Source organism: Leopardus geoffroyi, chromosome A2 (genome assembly GCF_018350155.1).
Source record: "Leopardus geoffroyi isolate Oge1 chromosome A2, O.geoffroyi_Oge1_pat1.0, whole genome shotgun sequence".
NCBI lineage: Eukaryota > Metazoa > Chordata > Mammalia > Carnivora > Felidae > Leopardus > Leopardus geoffroyi.
The window spans coordinates 62,464,593-62,479,604 of NC_059331.1; the positions used below are offsets into that span (position 1 = coordinate 62,464,593).

Consider the following 15,012-nt stretch of genomic DNA (forward strand, 5'->3'; position numbering starts at 1 on the left):
AGTCTGGCAGGTCTGCCAATGATCAAACATAGAATTCCCATAGGACCCTGCAGTTCCCTTCCAGGTAGATAGATACATGAGAGAAGTGAAACGCGTGTCGGCCCAACACTTGTGCCCGGGTGTTCTCAGATGCGTTATGTCTAATGTCCCAAAGGTGGAACTACCCAAGTTCATCGGTAGCCGAATGTGCAAACCCAACATGATGCGTCCGTTGGCTGCAGAAAGGAATGAAGTATCGAAACACGCCACAACACGGAGTCACCTGGAAACGGTATGCTCAAAGAGACCCGTCATAAACCATCTCACGTTACGTGATCCCGTTCACGTGAAAGTCCACGACGGGGAAAGCGGCTGAGACCGCAAGTAGCTTGTGGTCTCGTAGGGCTGGGAAGAGGGGGCTGGCGGATAACAGCTAGAGGGCACAGGGGTTCTTATCAAGTGACGACTGTGTTCTAGAATGAGTGGGGACGACTCCACGTGTTGCTGCCGATACCGAATGGTGCACTTTAAATGGGCAAATTGTGTGCTATGGGCTGTCTGTCTCCACAGAGCTGTTGAAAAAAGACTTTGTTGGGGGCCCGGGTGGCTCAGTCGGTTAAGCGTCTGACTCTTGATCTCGGCTCAGGTCATGATCTCACGGTTCGTGAGTTAGAGCCCCGAGTCGGGCTCTGTGCTGACTGCACAGAGCCTGTTTGGGATCTTCTCTCTCCCTCTCTCTCTGGCCCTCCCCCACTCGAGGTGTCTCTCTATCTCAAAAATAAATAAATAAACTTAAAAAAAAAAGCTGACAGAGATGGGCTGTAGGAAGAAGACTCGGGGGGCAGAGGCTGGATTCCAGGGGAGGCACAGGAGCCAGGAAGCCAGGTGGGAATGGCTGGGCACACGGTGGCTGCAGACATGTGGGGCCAGCATCTGGAGTCACCTGTGCTCACGGCCCCAGCTTCTCTCCCTGCTGTCTTTGAACCTGTGTTCATCAGCTTCAAGGCTCATCATAATCCCCGGGTGATAGCACACCCCCCTTGCGGGTCTGCGTTTGGATGTCAGAAGGGGTCCGTGGTCTCACCCCGCAACTTGAAAACCACCATTCGGGCAATAATTTATAGGGAACACGTTGCTCATGGCTTCACTGTGGATATAGTTGTACCTCATCTGTACTTATTTATTCAAGTATGTTTTCATTTTAGATGATTCTGGTTATTTTTTTTTTAAGGTTTACTTATTTCTGAGAGTGTGCAAGTGGGGCAGGGGCAGAGAGAGGGGGACAGAGGATCTGAAGCGGGCTCTCTGCTGACAGCAGTGAGCCCGACACGGGGCTCAAACTCACGAACTGCATGATCATGACCTGAGCCGAAGTTGGACGCTCAACCGACTGAGCCACCCAGGCCTCCCCCATTTTTTTTTTTTTTTTACCATCCTAAAAATGTTCCTATGCAGCATGTGATATTCAGAGACTTGGTTTCTGAACCTCACACGACAGAGTGATGCATCGTGCATGTGGCTGCAAGAGGGGGACCCTGCAAATACACCCAGTTTATTCTTCCAAGCTCCTCTCGAGGGGAATTAGGTCATTTCCAGGTTTTCAAAAGTTGTTAAAAATTGATAATCCTCTGTGACTATTCACTGTTGTGTAGACTTACATCCAGCTGCGTTGGTAAATACCTTCCTTAAAGTAACTTACTTGCCTGCAGACTCTGTTATGGTTTCCATGTAAAGGATCAGAACATCTGCAAATCCCATGTCTTCCGATTGTTATGTCTCGACGTTTTTGTCTGTGCGAGCCACCCTCTCTCAGGCTGGTGAAGGAAGGGTAAACTACTCCTAACATCTCCCCACCTCCGACGGTGCTTGGCGGGTTTGGTGTTTCCATGGTCACACATTATTGGGTAATGGAAGTCCTCTTATACTCTTAACTTATTCGCAGTTTTTATTGTGTTGAGTTCTGTAAACTGCTCTTACAGTGTCTGTGTTAAAGTATTTCTCTTTTGGCTTTAACATACTCATGTGATTAGTTATATTTGCTCTATTTGTGGATTTTGTTTTCAAAAAAGTTTTTCTTTTTATGTTCATTTATTTTTGAGAGACAGAGAAACAAAGCGAGAGCAGGGGAGGGGCAGAGAGAGAGGGGAGACACAGAATCCGAAGCAGGCTCCAGGCTCTGAGCTATCAGCACAGAACCCATCATGGGGCTCGAACCCACAGACTGTGAGATCATGACCTGAGCTGAAATCAGATGCTCAACTGACTGAGCCACCCAGATGCCCCAAGATTTTAAAAAAGTAATCTCTGTACCCAATGTGGAACTTGAACTCACAACCCTGAAATCAAGAGTTATATATTCCACTGACTGAGCCACCCAGGAACCCCCTGAGGCTTTCTTACCACCTGATACACGATTGACTTTTAACTGTTCTGTAGGTTCCTTGAGAAGGATGTGCCGTGTGTAATTTCCCCATGTGAATTGGATGGGTAAGCTGATTAGTTTTGAGCTTCAAGATTTCCTAAATCCCTGCTGGTTTTTCTCTGGTTAGCTATCAATGAAAAGAGGGTAAACATTCGTGTGATCATATTAATTTTCAAATAAAACAGTTGAAAGCCATCTCCTTAGGTGCCTGTGTGTTTAGAACGGAGTAAGGACTCCTGGCTAATTTATCTGTGTCATCCTGTGGCGACTTCCCTGCCTACAACACAACTTTCTTTGGTTTAACATCTATTTGTTCTGATGGGACAGCTGCTCTACTTTGTTTGAACAGCTTTTTCTGAACTCACTTTCTACCCGTTAGCTCTAGCCTTGTCTGTCGTAGTAAAACCTACCTTGACTTTTAGCTGGCGAATCCGCCTCTCTGTTTAACTGGCAAACGTTAACATCTATTTATTTATTTTTTATTTTATTATTTTATTTTTTTAAATGTTTTTATTTATTTTTGAAGGAGAGAGAGACAGAGAATGAGCCAGGGAGGAGCAGAGAGAGAGGGAGACATAGAATTTGAAGCAGGCTCCAGGCTCTGAGCTGCCAGCACAGAGCCCGACGCGGGGCTTGAACTCACGAACCGTGAGATCATGACCTGAGCCGAAGTCAGCCGCTCAACCGACTGAGCCACCCAGGCCCCCCGTTAACATCTGTTTAAACTGGAGTCCCTCAACCTTGGCATTAGCGACATTTTTCTGGGATAATTACCGGGGGCAGGGCTGTCCTGTTGTGGGAGTGGAGGCACATCCCAGGGTCCCCCTGTGAGACACCAGTACGCCCTCCGGTCATGACCCCCGGGGATGGGGCAGCGCCACCCTTGCTTGAGAATCACTGACTCACAGTTGAATCCTTTCCTGGCTTCTTGGTTTATTTCCACCCCTCCCCCTTCTTCTGTGTTTATGGCTCAGTTTTGTTGCTGGATCTAAGGCCTGGGGTGCCCACCGAGAAGGTAAGGAACGACGGTATTTGCTCCCCATCACTTGGTGGGTGTCTCCAACGCCGGGATTCCTTCTTTCCCCCACGAGGTCTTCCTCCAAAATGTTCTCGAAGTGCTTTCCTTTGGAGGTGTGCCTTCCGGAGCCTCAGTGCCTGGGAGTATTTCTCCTGTCCTCACACTTAATGGCGGTGTGTCAGATATAAAACGCGATTTGCTGTCGCTTCTGCGTCCAGAGTCGTGATGACAGACTGTAGAGTCTGCCCGACACTTGTTTCTGTGTCTGTGATCTGCCCCCCGCCCCTCTCTCAGAGCTTTGATATCTTAAGGATTCACCTTGATTTCTCCGTCTGTGTTTTTAAGCTCTATGCCCCTATGCGTTCCGTGGAGCCTGTCAACCTCAAGTCTTTCAGTTTTTTTCTTACACTGAGAAACGTGGGACGTCTGTGGTCTGGACGCGACATCCCTGCTTCCAGCCTCCACTGGTGTCCACTGTTCCTTTTATGTCCCGGTTTCTTCTTCCATGTAAGACGGGTCCTCAACTGTATCCTCAAGGACATCTTCACTAGATAGCCATTCTGTTCTGTGTTCTGTGTATTTGTTCTTTGTTTCAACTATTAGACGGCGCCTGCCCCTCAAGCCTCGTCTTTCCTCCTCCGTCTCACGTTGTAAGTTAATACCTCCCTGGCTCTTCAAACCTGTGCTCCCACTGACAGTTGCAATTTTGTTTCCAATGGAGACCATCTGCTTTTTTGTTACCTGTTGATATAATGGTGCTGCTCAAAGGTCTTGCAGCTGTGAACTCCCGCTGCCCAGGGCACCGCACCCCTGCCGCGTGGGTCTGTGTCCCCGCCTGAAGCCCTGGTGGACCGAGACTCTGGGATCGTCATTCTGGGAGTCAGCACTCGTACTGCCTGGCTGGGGGAGGAGGCTGGGGAGCAAACACTCCGGATGTCACCTCCCCGATGGCACCTGCCCGAGTGGAAGGGACACCCTGAGCTTGTAACCCTTCACTGCTCTGCCAGGTGTCCCTGCACCTGTGGGGCAGGGCTGAGGGTTCCCAAGCAGTGGGGGCAGTGGTGGGGGCAGAGGGACAGCGACCCCTCTCCTGTGGCTGCTTCCTGCTTCACAAGGTGTCTCTGGGCACCCCCCGCCCCCCCCCCCCCCCCCATTTAAAACAGCCTCAGGCTGCCGGCTCCAACTCCTCAAGTGTCCAGTGACCTTGACATTCTCCTAGGACCCCTCCATGGCTGCCCAGAGGGACCTGCCTGCTGGTGGCCCCCACCTTAACTGTATGGAGATCCTGGTGTCCCTCCAAAACTGCCTCCTCCCGTTTGCTTCTTCAGTTGGGGCGCTGTCTTGGGTAACTCAGTCTGTGTCCTTCTCAGTCCCCACATCCAGTCTGCAAGTAGGGGGCCCTGTGTTCAAAATATGCCCCGACTGCACCTCATGGGCCCCCGGGGGCAGCAGGGGTCTGGACGGCAGTGCTGGGCTGAGGCCTCCCTGTGCACAGCGGCCCAGCACTTCCCTCTGCGGCCACCCACCTACCTCCGACTTGGGCCATGCGCACCCCCTCCCCCCCCCCCCCACCTTCCACCCTCCTGTTCAGCTGGCTTGGTGGCCCCAGCACCAGGTGACTGCCCCCTGGCCTCCTTCCTTCGGTCCCATGATTCTTCCATGTAAAACACAGAAAAGGAAAGGACGGGCCAATGAGGCCATGGGGCTCCCACACCCCTCACTGCGTCTCTGCAGAGCTGGGTCCCCACCAGTGGCACATCCCATGCATCAGTCTTGCCGGGTGTCTTTCTCGACAGGACCAGTGGTTTTGCACATGTTGTTCACCACCCGCGGGCCCTGTCCCAGAACACACAGTGTAGACAAACAGTCCTGGTTGAATTGAGGGCCAGGAGAGGCGACTGCCAGGGTTGGGAGAGTGCCACTCTGTGTGTGTGTGTGTGTGGGGGGGGGGAAGGGGGAGCTGTGGGAGCTGGGGCTGAGGGCTGGGGGAGTCGGACTGTCACCTGAGCTACAGCAGCCCCGACTCCCAGGAGAGGCAGGCTTTTCCACATGGACAGGAATTCATTTGTGTCTCTCGGAAATTGTTGAAATTGCATGAAGTACAAGTAAAACAAAGCCACTACCTACATTTGTGCAACCAGGGCTGACATTGTGCTTTATTTCCCTCTAGCTGTGCACGTGTGTGTGCGTGCCTGTGTGTGCTCTGTGGGCACGTGTGTACGTGTGTGTGCTCTGTGCGCTCACCTGTGGGCACGCGTCTGGAAGGAATGCTGGGCTCCAGGCGTCCGGCCGCGGGAGCAGGACAGGAGCAGGACAGGGGCGTCTCTGGCCGAGTTGCCGCAGCACAGAAGCCCCCTTCCCATGCCCTCCTCATTCGTGACTCATTCTTCCATGTGTGGGTGTGCTGCTCCGACCCCGGAGGGTGCTGGGGCGGCTGTGTCCCCAGGCCCGGTGTGGCACACGGCCAGGCACGCTCATTTCTATGAGTGTTTGGGGGACAGTGGCTGGGGTGTGGGGGGGGGGCTGAGGGCGGGGGCAGGGAGTGGACACAGGATGGAGGTTGAGGGGGACACACGATGCCGTGCTCCCCACAAGGAACCCCGGGGCCCAGCGGGAGCGTCACACGCAGCCCACAGTGCCTCAGGGGCCTGCTGAGCTCCTGTCCCCGATTCCTACACCTGCCAGACTGGTGCACCCTGTGGCCCCCTTGCACCTGCTGTCCCCACGGGCTTGCTGTGCTCACCAGCTCCTTCTCCTCGGGGTCAGCACTGTGCAGGCACAGCCCCCACCCACCCGTGGCCTGTCCCCCTACCCCACAGGCCACCCCTGAGCTCCTTTGCGCTGTGACAGCTCCAGAGCTCCAGGCCAGCCCGTGCAGCAAGGCCCTATTCTAGATGCTTCTTTAGTGGGTTAGTAATGGCTCTAAACAGCCAGTTCTGTGACATGTGGTTCATCCTTCCACGCCCGGGGGCCCCTGCTCAGAACTGGGACCGGCCGGCCCCTGCCAGGGCTGCTGAGGGGGGCGCCCGCCCAGCATCTCGGGGTCTCGTCTCCTCCTGCCTGGTCCACTGCCCTCTACGCAGGGGCTCAAAGGGCCATGGGAGAGGTGGTCCAGGGTGGGTTCCCCCACCCAGCGGTGAACACTACCCAACGGGGACAGGTCAGCAGGGAACACCACCTAAATGCAGTGAGGAGCATCGGCCATCTGCTGGGCACACCCTCGGCAGAAACAGGGCCACAATCCGCCTCCTAGACTGCAGGTTCCCAGCAGGTGTGGTCTGATGCCACTGTGGGGCCAGCAGAGGCCTGGGGAGGGGGCTCACTGGGGTTTCCCCTGCCCCCGGTATCCCCCCCCCCCCCCCCCCCGCCCCGGGGCGGACTGGCAAAGGCATTTGTTAACAGACACTTGCTCTATGCTCAGGACATCTTCCCCACTCTGCATTATCTCACTAGCAACACAAAGCCCAGGGTCAGTCACTAACACGGGAAAGGGGGGGTTCTTTATGGTAAAAACTTTATTTACTATTTATAAATACAATGCAAGACAAACTTTTCAAAAATACCTTTTTTTTTTTTCCAAAAACTTAATTAAAAAAATAAAGGAAAGCTAATAGGTAGGCAGAAGGTCTTGAGACCCCATTGTGTTCTCAAGGAGGCCGTGAGCCACCCGTGCGACCACCCGGGGCATCCCCCCCCCACCCCCGCTCGCCTGCCGGAGCTCCGCTTCCCGGTGGAGGCTGTGTTTCCCACTCTTCTCTAGTGTCTCGTCTATGATGACCTCGCATGGGTTCTAGCGTATCTGGGGAACAGCTCGTGGAGAACATATTTCCTCTGCACCCATGTATGACTTAGGGGGGGACGAGGCCAAGTGTGGGAGGCGTGCCCCCAGCGTCCCCGACAAGCCATCTGTGTTTGTAGGTAATAAAACCGTTTTTACTCTTTTTACATTGTGCCAAGGAGGACAAAGGCGAGAGAATAAAATAAACATCCTTTGCCTTTACAGAGCTTGTCAAAAAAACAAAAAACCCTCTTTCTGGAATTGCTGAACAGGAAAACGCTATTTTCTGCGGTCATCAAAGAACCTTGCTCTCATTCCAGGGGAGTCCTGCTGCCCCGGTCCCCCACCCCTGCAGCCGGCAGCAAAGGCCAATCACCCCCCTACCCCCGCGTGTCTCTGGAGTTGTTCCCTAGAACATTCTGGATCTTTTTCCTCTTTTTTTTTTTTTTTTTTTTACACGTGAGACTCCACCTGCACTCTCTGCCGGTTCCCCAGGACAGGCTACTTGCAGGTTTGCAATATCTCTGTCGCCGGAGCCGGGACGTCCAGACAGCAGGGTGTGGGGTCCCCATTCTTGCAGAACAGAGGCCGAGTGGGGACGGATCGTGCACTCTACAGAGGTAACAACTGCTCGGTCTTGAAGCGGAGGGCCAGCTGTGCCGGCGGACAGGTGGGGACAGCCCCCGGGGACAGGCGGGGTCCGGCCGCGCTGTGCTTGACTTACACGAATTTTTAAAGGAAGCAAGAGGAAAGGCCAAACTGTGTCTCACAGACTCCCGGGGAGCGCAAGGGGCTCCAGTCCACCATCCAGAAGAACCCTAGCGCTGCAAACATCTCTTTCTAAACTTTGGTTATAAGAAAAATCAATTCACCACAAAAAGAAATATAAATTGGGGCTGTAGCCAGCTGATCATGTCCTTGGCGGTCTCTTGTGCAAAATAAGGCGTTTCTGAGCTCCACATGAACTAAAACAGACAGAGAAACAGGTTGAAATAACTCCCCCACGTCAAAAGGCTCAATTCCTGCCCTGAGATAACGGGGTTCGAGACCCAGGCAGCCGGCATGTCGGGGGGGGGGTGGTGGCTTGTCCCACACACCCAGCAAAGCAAAGAGCACCTGCCAGTGGGGACATGCTGGTGGAGTCCCCCGTCACCCAGAATCGTGACTTCTTTCTTTCCCGCTGGAAGGGAAACAAACGTAACTCGACAGGGAAATTTCCTCTACTTACTTCAATTTCTCTTGAGGAGACCAAACACTCTGTTTTCCCCAACGGCCCTCTCGTTTATTAAGTAAGAGAGAAAATAGTATCGAACAGGATGGCATTCTTCAAAGGCAGGGTTTAAAAATCTCATTTTTGTGTTAGGCGCAAAACACACTTTGCTACCATCCTACCAATCACAGACTGTCGGAATATCCCTGACGTGTTTTGCAGAAAAGAACAGCCACGCCACTGAGTCGGAAGCATGTTCCTAGAGCAAGTCCCTGTGGATCAGACAGCCGCCAGGAAGGTAAACCACCCATAGCCGGCGGGAAAAGCTCACTTTTGGAATTCCCTGCATGTGTGTGAACGTAACACGTCCAAGATCCTTCAAGCGATGGAAGGGGCCTCGGAGACACCCTGACCTCAGACCCCGGTTCCCTGGGCTGCGCCCTGCGGAAGGGTCTGTCCCCCGCTCCCGAGACGCTGGGGACCCCGAGCCCAGGCCCCCAGGCTTACGTGGTGAGCAGTGTCTACTTGCTGTCCATGCTGTAGCAGTGAACGTCACCCTTCCCCCTGGCGTCGAAGCCCGGCAGCGGCTGCCCGTACTTGTCCACGCACCAGCAGAAGCCTCGCTTCCTGCCCTTGGACGGGCGGCACTGTGGGAGGGCGCAGGAGACACAGTGAGCCCGGAGGCGCCACCACGGGGTCCCGACCCATGGAGGCTCTCTCAGGGCCCTCTGTGCTTGCGTGTAGGAGTGAGTCCTCCAGAGAGGCAGGGCCAGGGCAGTTCTGTGTCCCTCTGGCCTCGGGTACACCTGCAGGCACACCTGGGGACTGGGGCACACATCCCCCAGTGCACCTGTGTCCCAGGGCGCACGGCAGCTCGGAGTGCGCGTCCCAGACCGCCCGCCAAGAGGCCCACCCGGGTTCTCGGTGTGGGTCTGCTGAGCGAGTGACCAATGGGGACGAACGGGGAGCAGAAGTGCTGCTGGTGAGCGGGAACAAGCGTGAAGGTGAGATGGTGGCCAGGGCAGACGGGCCGTGGGACCAAAGCCAGGGCCACAAGCACTTTGGCGGCAGCCTCGCGAATCCTGCAGATCCGGTGGGGCCGTAATGCAGTACCAGACCCACAGAGACGCACTTATCGTGGCTTCAAGTAACAATGCCGCCCACGTGTCAGGACCACTGGGCAGGATGGGCCGGGGGGGTGTCTCAGGGACACTGTTTGGCCCGCGACCTCACGTCCCTATGATGGTTATTCACAATGTCACCCCTGACACAGTGCAGCTGTGTCCCTATGCTGTCACACTTAACCAAGGGCCCCGGGGGGGGGGGGCGGGGGGAGGGGACGTCGGCCTCCCGTGGGCATCAGGCATGGGATGCTCGTGAGGATGCCACTCACCTGCTTTTTCTTATAGAAGCCCTTCCTGTCGCAGTTGGGGATGTGGATGCCCCTGGGGCTGAGCGTGTCCAAGAACTTGAGGCGGTTCAGGGTGTCCTCCACCTCCCGGCGGCAGGGCCCCTGGGTGGGGGGAGAGCCACGGGTCACTCGGGAGTGCTGGCAGCCTCATGCAGCTCCGCACACCCTCCGAGGGACCTGCCGTGCCATTCTCACGAGGACCCCGACTGTGGCTCCCTGTCGTGAGGTCCCCTGAGCAAGGCCTGGGGATGGAGTCACCGCAGGTCAGAGACCAGGCGCACAAAATATCGCCAGCCTCACGGACCACCTCTGTGCGGGGCACTGGGGTGCTCCTGCTCATGTCATCCACCTAGACCCCCAGAAGTTCCCCACGGTGGGAAGAGTCACCCAGTGCCTGGGGCTGGCATCCACTGCCCCCTAGGAGGGGGGAGGAGGAGAGGGAGGAGGGGGGAGGAGGAGGGGGGAAGAGGAGGGAGGGAAAAGGAGGGGGAGGACACAGGAGGAGGGAGGAGAGGGAAGAGGGAGGAGGAGGGAGGAAGGGAAAGCAGGGGAGGAGGGGGAGGAGGGGGAGGGGGGAGGAGAGGAGGGGGAGGAGGGAGGAAGGGAAAACAGCGGGGGAGGAGGGGGAAGAGGAGTAGGAGGGGAGGAAGGGGGAGGGGGAGGAGGGGGAAGAGGGAGGAGGGGGAGGAAGGGAAAGCAGTGGGGGAGGAGGGGGAGGAGGAGTAGGAGGGGGAGGAGGGAGGAGGGGGAGGAGAAAGGAGGAAGGAGAAGCAGGAGGGGAAGGAAGAAGGAGGGGGGAGGAGGGGAAGGAGGTAGGAGGGGGGAGGAGGGACGAGGCGGAGGAGACAGAGGAGGGCCCTCACATATTCCGTCTCCCGCTTGGACTCGGAGGAGAAGTTCTGGGTGTCGGTGCTCTGGGACTCGTAGTCCAGCTTGTAGCGCTGGCTGTCCTTGGCGTGGCCCTTCTTGATGACATCCATCTTGGTGTGCAGGGGCTGGAGCTTGGTGTCAGGCAGCCGGTGTGTGCTGGGGAAGGGCTGGCCCTGCATGCTCCCCGCACTGTGCTCCTCCTCCGACTCGCTGCTGTTTCCTTGAAAAGTGCAAGGGACACGCAGATGTGATGGCCACCCACAGTCAGCGGTCTTTTCAAAACCTGACCTGGGCCACCGAGCCAAGGCTAAGTGGAGATGTCATTCAGCGATTTCAAAGAACCTTGAAATCCCAGGAACTGGCAGCAGAGGGCAGTCACTGCGGCCCAGGAAGCCCGCTTTCTAAAATGGAATCTGGGGGTGCCAGGGTGGCTCAGGTTACGGTCTCATGGCTGGAGCTTCAAGTCCCACGTCGGGCTTTATGCTGACAGCCTGGAGCCTGCATGGCATCCTCTTTCCCTCTCTCTCTCTCTCTCAAGTTAAGTGAACTTACAAAAATACAAATAAAGACACTGGAATGTGCCGACTGCACAAGGCGGGGCAGCGCAGGCCTCTCCCAGCCCAGCCGGCAGGGCTTGATACTGTCCACCAGCAGGAGGCGCACCTCCGACACCACAGGCTACCCCAGGGCAGCCTCCCGGGCCTGGGGACCCCCGCTTCTGTCCCCACCCAACGCCCCGCTGAGTCCCAGGCGCCAGGTGGGGGCAGCAATCTGCAGGTGACAAGCCCCAGGGCCTCTGATCCCAGCGCTGCCTGGTGCCACCAGGCAAAACCAGCTCCCCTCAGAGGCCGGCTAGGTCCCCTGGCTCTGGGCGTGTTTGGTGGTGTGCCACCGGTGCCCTGGTCCCATCTGTCACTGTCCACGCAGGGGCTGGGGCGCCCAGAGGAGCTGCACAGACCCCACATGGGCCGGAGCCCTCCATCCTTGAGAAGGACCCCCTCCCTAGCCGCCTCTGCGACCGGCGCCCTGACGCCCGTGCTGGACCATCCGCTGTGTCACTGGGATTTGGATGCGGAGCCAGACGCTGTCTGGGGTCCTTTTCCAGGATGGTGGGGACGGGGTGGCTACGGGGGAGCCCTTGGTAGGTCATCAGCAAGCAGTGCTAGGGTTTCCCTCCCGGGAGGGGGTGCTTGGGCCGCTGTCTGGTCCAGAATCTACCACCCCTGGGGTCCCCAGCGCCCTGCCACCCAGGGGCCAGCCCCACGTGGTGACGGCCTGCGGCTCTAGGTGACAGGAACACAGGCCTCCCTGAGGCTGGCTGGAGGACCCAGCGTCCAGCTAGATTCCGTGCTCTCCGTGGGACGCGCCCAGGGCAGGTGCACTCCCCTGGGGCTCGGGGAACACTCTCTCCTCCCAGGCTCCACTTCCTCACCCGGGAAGAGCGAGCCCCAGTGGGTGGGGGGAGGAGCTGCCGGGCAGCGGAGCCCGACAGACTCCTCAACAGGTAGAATTTGGTTTCAATTTCCTTGAACCTTAGGGCTTTTTTCCCCTTCTTTTCCAGGGAATGACCGGAGACAAAGGAGATGCTAAGAGTGTGTAAATAAACATATCTGCATTTCTTTTCCAAGAACCGAGTAGTTTCTGAAACCTCCCAGGTTTTCTTTCTCATGCCTGCTGACGTCGGCAAGAACAGAAAACCTCGGCATTTAAGCAACAGACGGTCTTAACTTCTGACTGCCACTTAAACTCCCCTCCCCCCACGGGTCTCCTCAAATCATAGATCTTTTTGTCGCTTTACAGTGAAGCGTGCCAACCAATACTGTGGTGCTCCTACGTAGTAATCCCAACGCCCACCGCAGCCTAACCAAGCACAGCCGTGTCCAGAGGAACGTGAAGTCACCATCTGCCCAGAAAGCACATTAGGAAAATAAAGTGCACACAGCAAATGACCTCATTGCCCTGAGAGACAGACCCATCCAGCGATTTTAGGTCCGCTGAATAAAACGGTGCACGTTTTAGGCAACTGGACTTTTGGGTTTCCACCAATCCTGGAATGGTGTCCGTGTCTCCAGGATCAACGGAGCCAGTCCTGCCTCCAGAGACAGAGCCTCACCCCTGCGTGCAAGTGTGCAGAACTGAAATCATAAAGGGTCTTCCCTCCTGCAGGGTCAGTGCCGGGGCTGCCCACTAGCTCGGGCCAGCTTGGTGCCTGGAGGGCAGGGCAGAACTCTGCCCGCCTCCAGCTCAGCAGAAACTTCGCTCACAGAACCAGGAGGCTGGCCGACCCTGCTGAGATTTGGAGGAAGAGCCGCGGACTCCGCTTACACTTCTTCTCCAAGGGAACAACTCATGTCCCTCACAGAGCCCCGCGCCTGACCGCGGCCGAGCCCGTGGAGTCACTCTGCCAAACGTTAGGTTTTGTTCTCTTGGGCCCCCCCACTAGCGGGACCCCATCCCTTCCACTTCGGAGTAAGTGCAAACAGTCCTGAGGCTGACTCCACCCCCCTCACCATCACTGAAATTCTCCGAGTCCACATCCCCGCAGTCCCCGCACCTGGCCTCGGTCTGGGGCCACCCACGCACGGGGGGCCGAGGCGGCGCCCAAGGGGGACGATGCGGGGCGTGGCAACCGGGTTCAGCACTCACTTTCCTCCCTGCCTCGGGACCCTGGAGAGTCACCTCTTTCTGAACGTCAGGTTCCCAAACGCGAAAGATACAAGTACCGGATTCCCACCTTACGGTCTCCCGCACACCGCGAGACGCGTCGTTGCTTCGCAAGCCGTAGGTCTGTGCCAATGTTGCCATCTTAGAGACGGACATCATTTCCCACAACGTGCCCGCCCACCCATCCCCAGTCCAAACCAGCCCCGACCACCTCCCTGCTCCCCCGGCCCCCGCCGCATCCTTGGCACAAGCACGCTGGCTCCCGGTTTGGGGGACGCGGAAGCCGCGTTCCGGAGGTGGGCCGCACCGTCCCAGCCCACGTCCCGCGCTGCGCCCGCACCAAGGGCGGGAACATGCTCCCGGGCACGGGGTCGGTCCGTGACCGCCCCCTCGGCTCCGCTCCCTCGCAGCCACAGAACCTTTGACCCAGTTTTGCCGAAAGCGCTCGGCAATTTGCAGGCGCTCTGCCCTCCGAGAACGTGGCGCGCGGAGGGCCGGCTGCGGGGCGGGCCTCGGGCGAGCGTCCTGCCTCGCGGGGCCGGGGGTCTCCGCGCACACACAGCACCCGGGGCGGGGAGAGCAGGGGGTCCCCCGCGGCCGCGCACCCGGCGCGGGCGGCTCACCTGGCGCGGGCGGCGCGGGCAGCAGGTAGGCGCGCAGGCGGCCGGCGGCGCTGGCGTTGGTGCAGAGCCCGCGGCCGTCCAGCAGCGCCTGCAGCGGGCGCGGGTCGCCGGGCGGCGGCTGGCAGCGGAGGCCAGCACCGCAGCGCTCGGTGTAGACGCCGCACGGCTGGCCCTCGCGCAGGGCGCACGTCAGGCAGCAGCCGCAGCCGGGCTCCCGCACCAGCTCGGAGCACGCGGACGCGGCGGGCGGCGGCGCGCACTGGGCCAGAGCGCGCGCGTCGCACGGCTCGCAGCGCACCACGGGGCCCGCGCCCGCCGCGCCCGCGCCGGCCCGAGCCGCCGGCGGCCCGCGGAGTAGCGCCAGCGCGGTCAGCGCCGCGGCCCAGAGCGCAGGGCGCGCCCGCTGCATGGCGCCCACGGCGAGGGCGCGCTGCTCGGCCAGCCGGGGCGCGCGGGGACCGGGCGAAAGCGCGCGGCTCGAGGCTGCGGGAGCAGGGTAGGCGGTGGCCGGTGCTCCGCGCTGCGCCGTCCTTTTCGCGTCTGGGAGGCTCGGGCGCGCCGGCCGCTATATAGAAGCCGGTGGCCGAGGACACGCCCCGGAACGGCGCGCGGGTGGGGGGAGAGGGGGCGGGCCGGCGCGCACTAGGCTCCGGGGCCCGCGCGGCGCCCCGGGCGGCCGGGCTGCCGGGCGGCCGGGCAGGGGCGGGGGCGCGCAACGCGCGGCCGCCCAGGCACCTGCTTCACGCGCGCACTCCGGCCCCAACGCCACCCCGCCGGCCGCGGGCACTGGGCAGCCCGGCCACCCCGCTGTTCGCGGCGCCTCCGGCCACCCCGACGCCGCCGCCCGTCTGCCTGCGGGTCTGGGTGAGGCCGCCCCGCCGAGAGCTGGTGTCGGGGACACTGGCGTGCTCGCTCCGCCCCGGGTGTACTTCGCAAAGCTTTGCAAAATTTAAGTCCTCGGGTCGGGACAGTCGTGGGACGTGTCTGAGTTAGGATACTCGATTTGCTTCGAGGTCTCTGGTTCTGTCTGCACGCGT

At 58.6% G+C, this 15,012-nt stretch overlaps 1 protein-coding gene across 1 annotated transcript; it reads right to left on the reverse strand.

Moving 5' to 3' along the window:
- Positions 1–7,602: 7,602 nt before the first annotated feature.
- On the reverse strand, positions 7,603–14,521 carry IGFBP3 (insulin like growth factor binding protein 3). The gene is made up of 5 exons (XM_045494221.1): positions 13,976–14,521; positions 10,682–10,908; positions 9,801–9,920; positions 8,915–9,054; positions 7,603–8,162 (listed from the first exon to the last, which is right to left on the reverse strand). Exons 1-4 carry the CDS (start codon positions 14,382–14,384, stop codon positions 8,929–8,931), a joined length of 882 nt encoding a protein of 293 aa, XP_045350177.1. The 5' UTR covers positions 14,385–14,521; the 3' UTR covers positions 7,603–8,162; positions 8,915–8,928.
- Between the last annotated feature and the right edge of the window lie 491 nt (positions 14,522–15,012).

Coding starts and splice junctions, on each gene's coding strand:
- IGFBP3 (XM_045494221.1), bottom strand. CDS start 14,384: ATGCAGCGGGCGCGCCCTGCGCTCTGGGCCGCGGCGCTGACCGCGCTG. Junction 10,909..13,975: donor GCCCGCGCCGCCCGCGCCAG/GTGAGCCGCCCG, acceptor GCACTTTTCAAG/GAAACAGCAGCGAGTCGGAG. Junction 9,921..10,681: donor CCAAGCGGGAGACGGAATAT/GTGAGGGCCCTC, acceptor CCCCCCACCCAG/GGGCCCTGCCGCCGGGAGGT.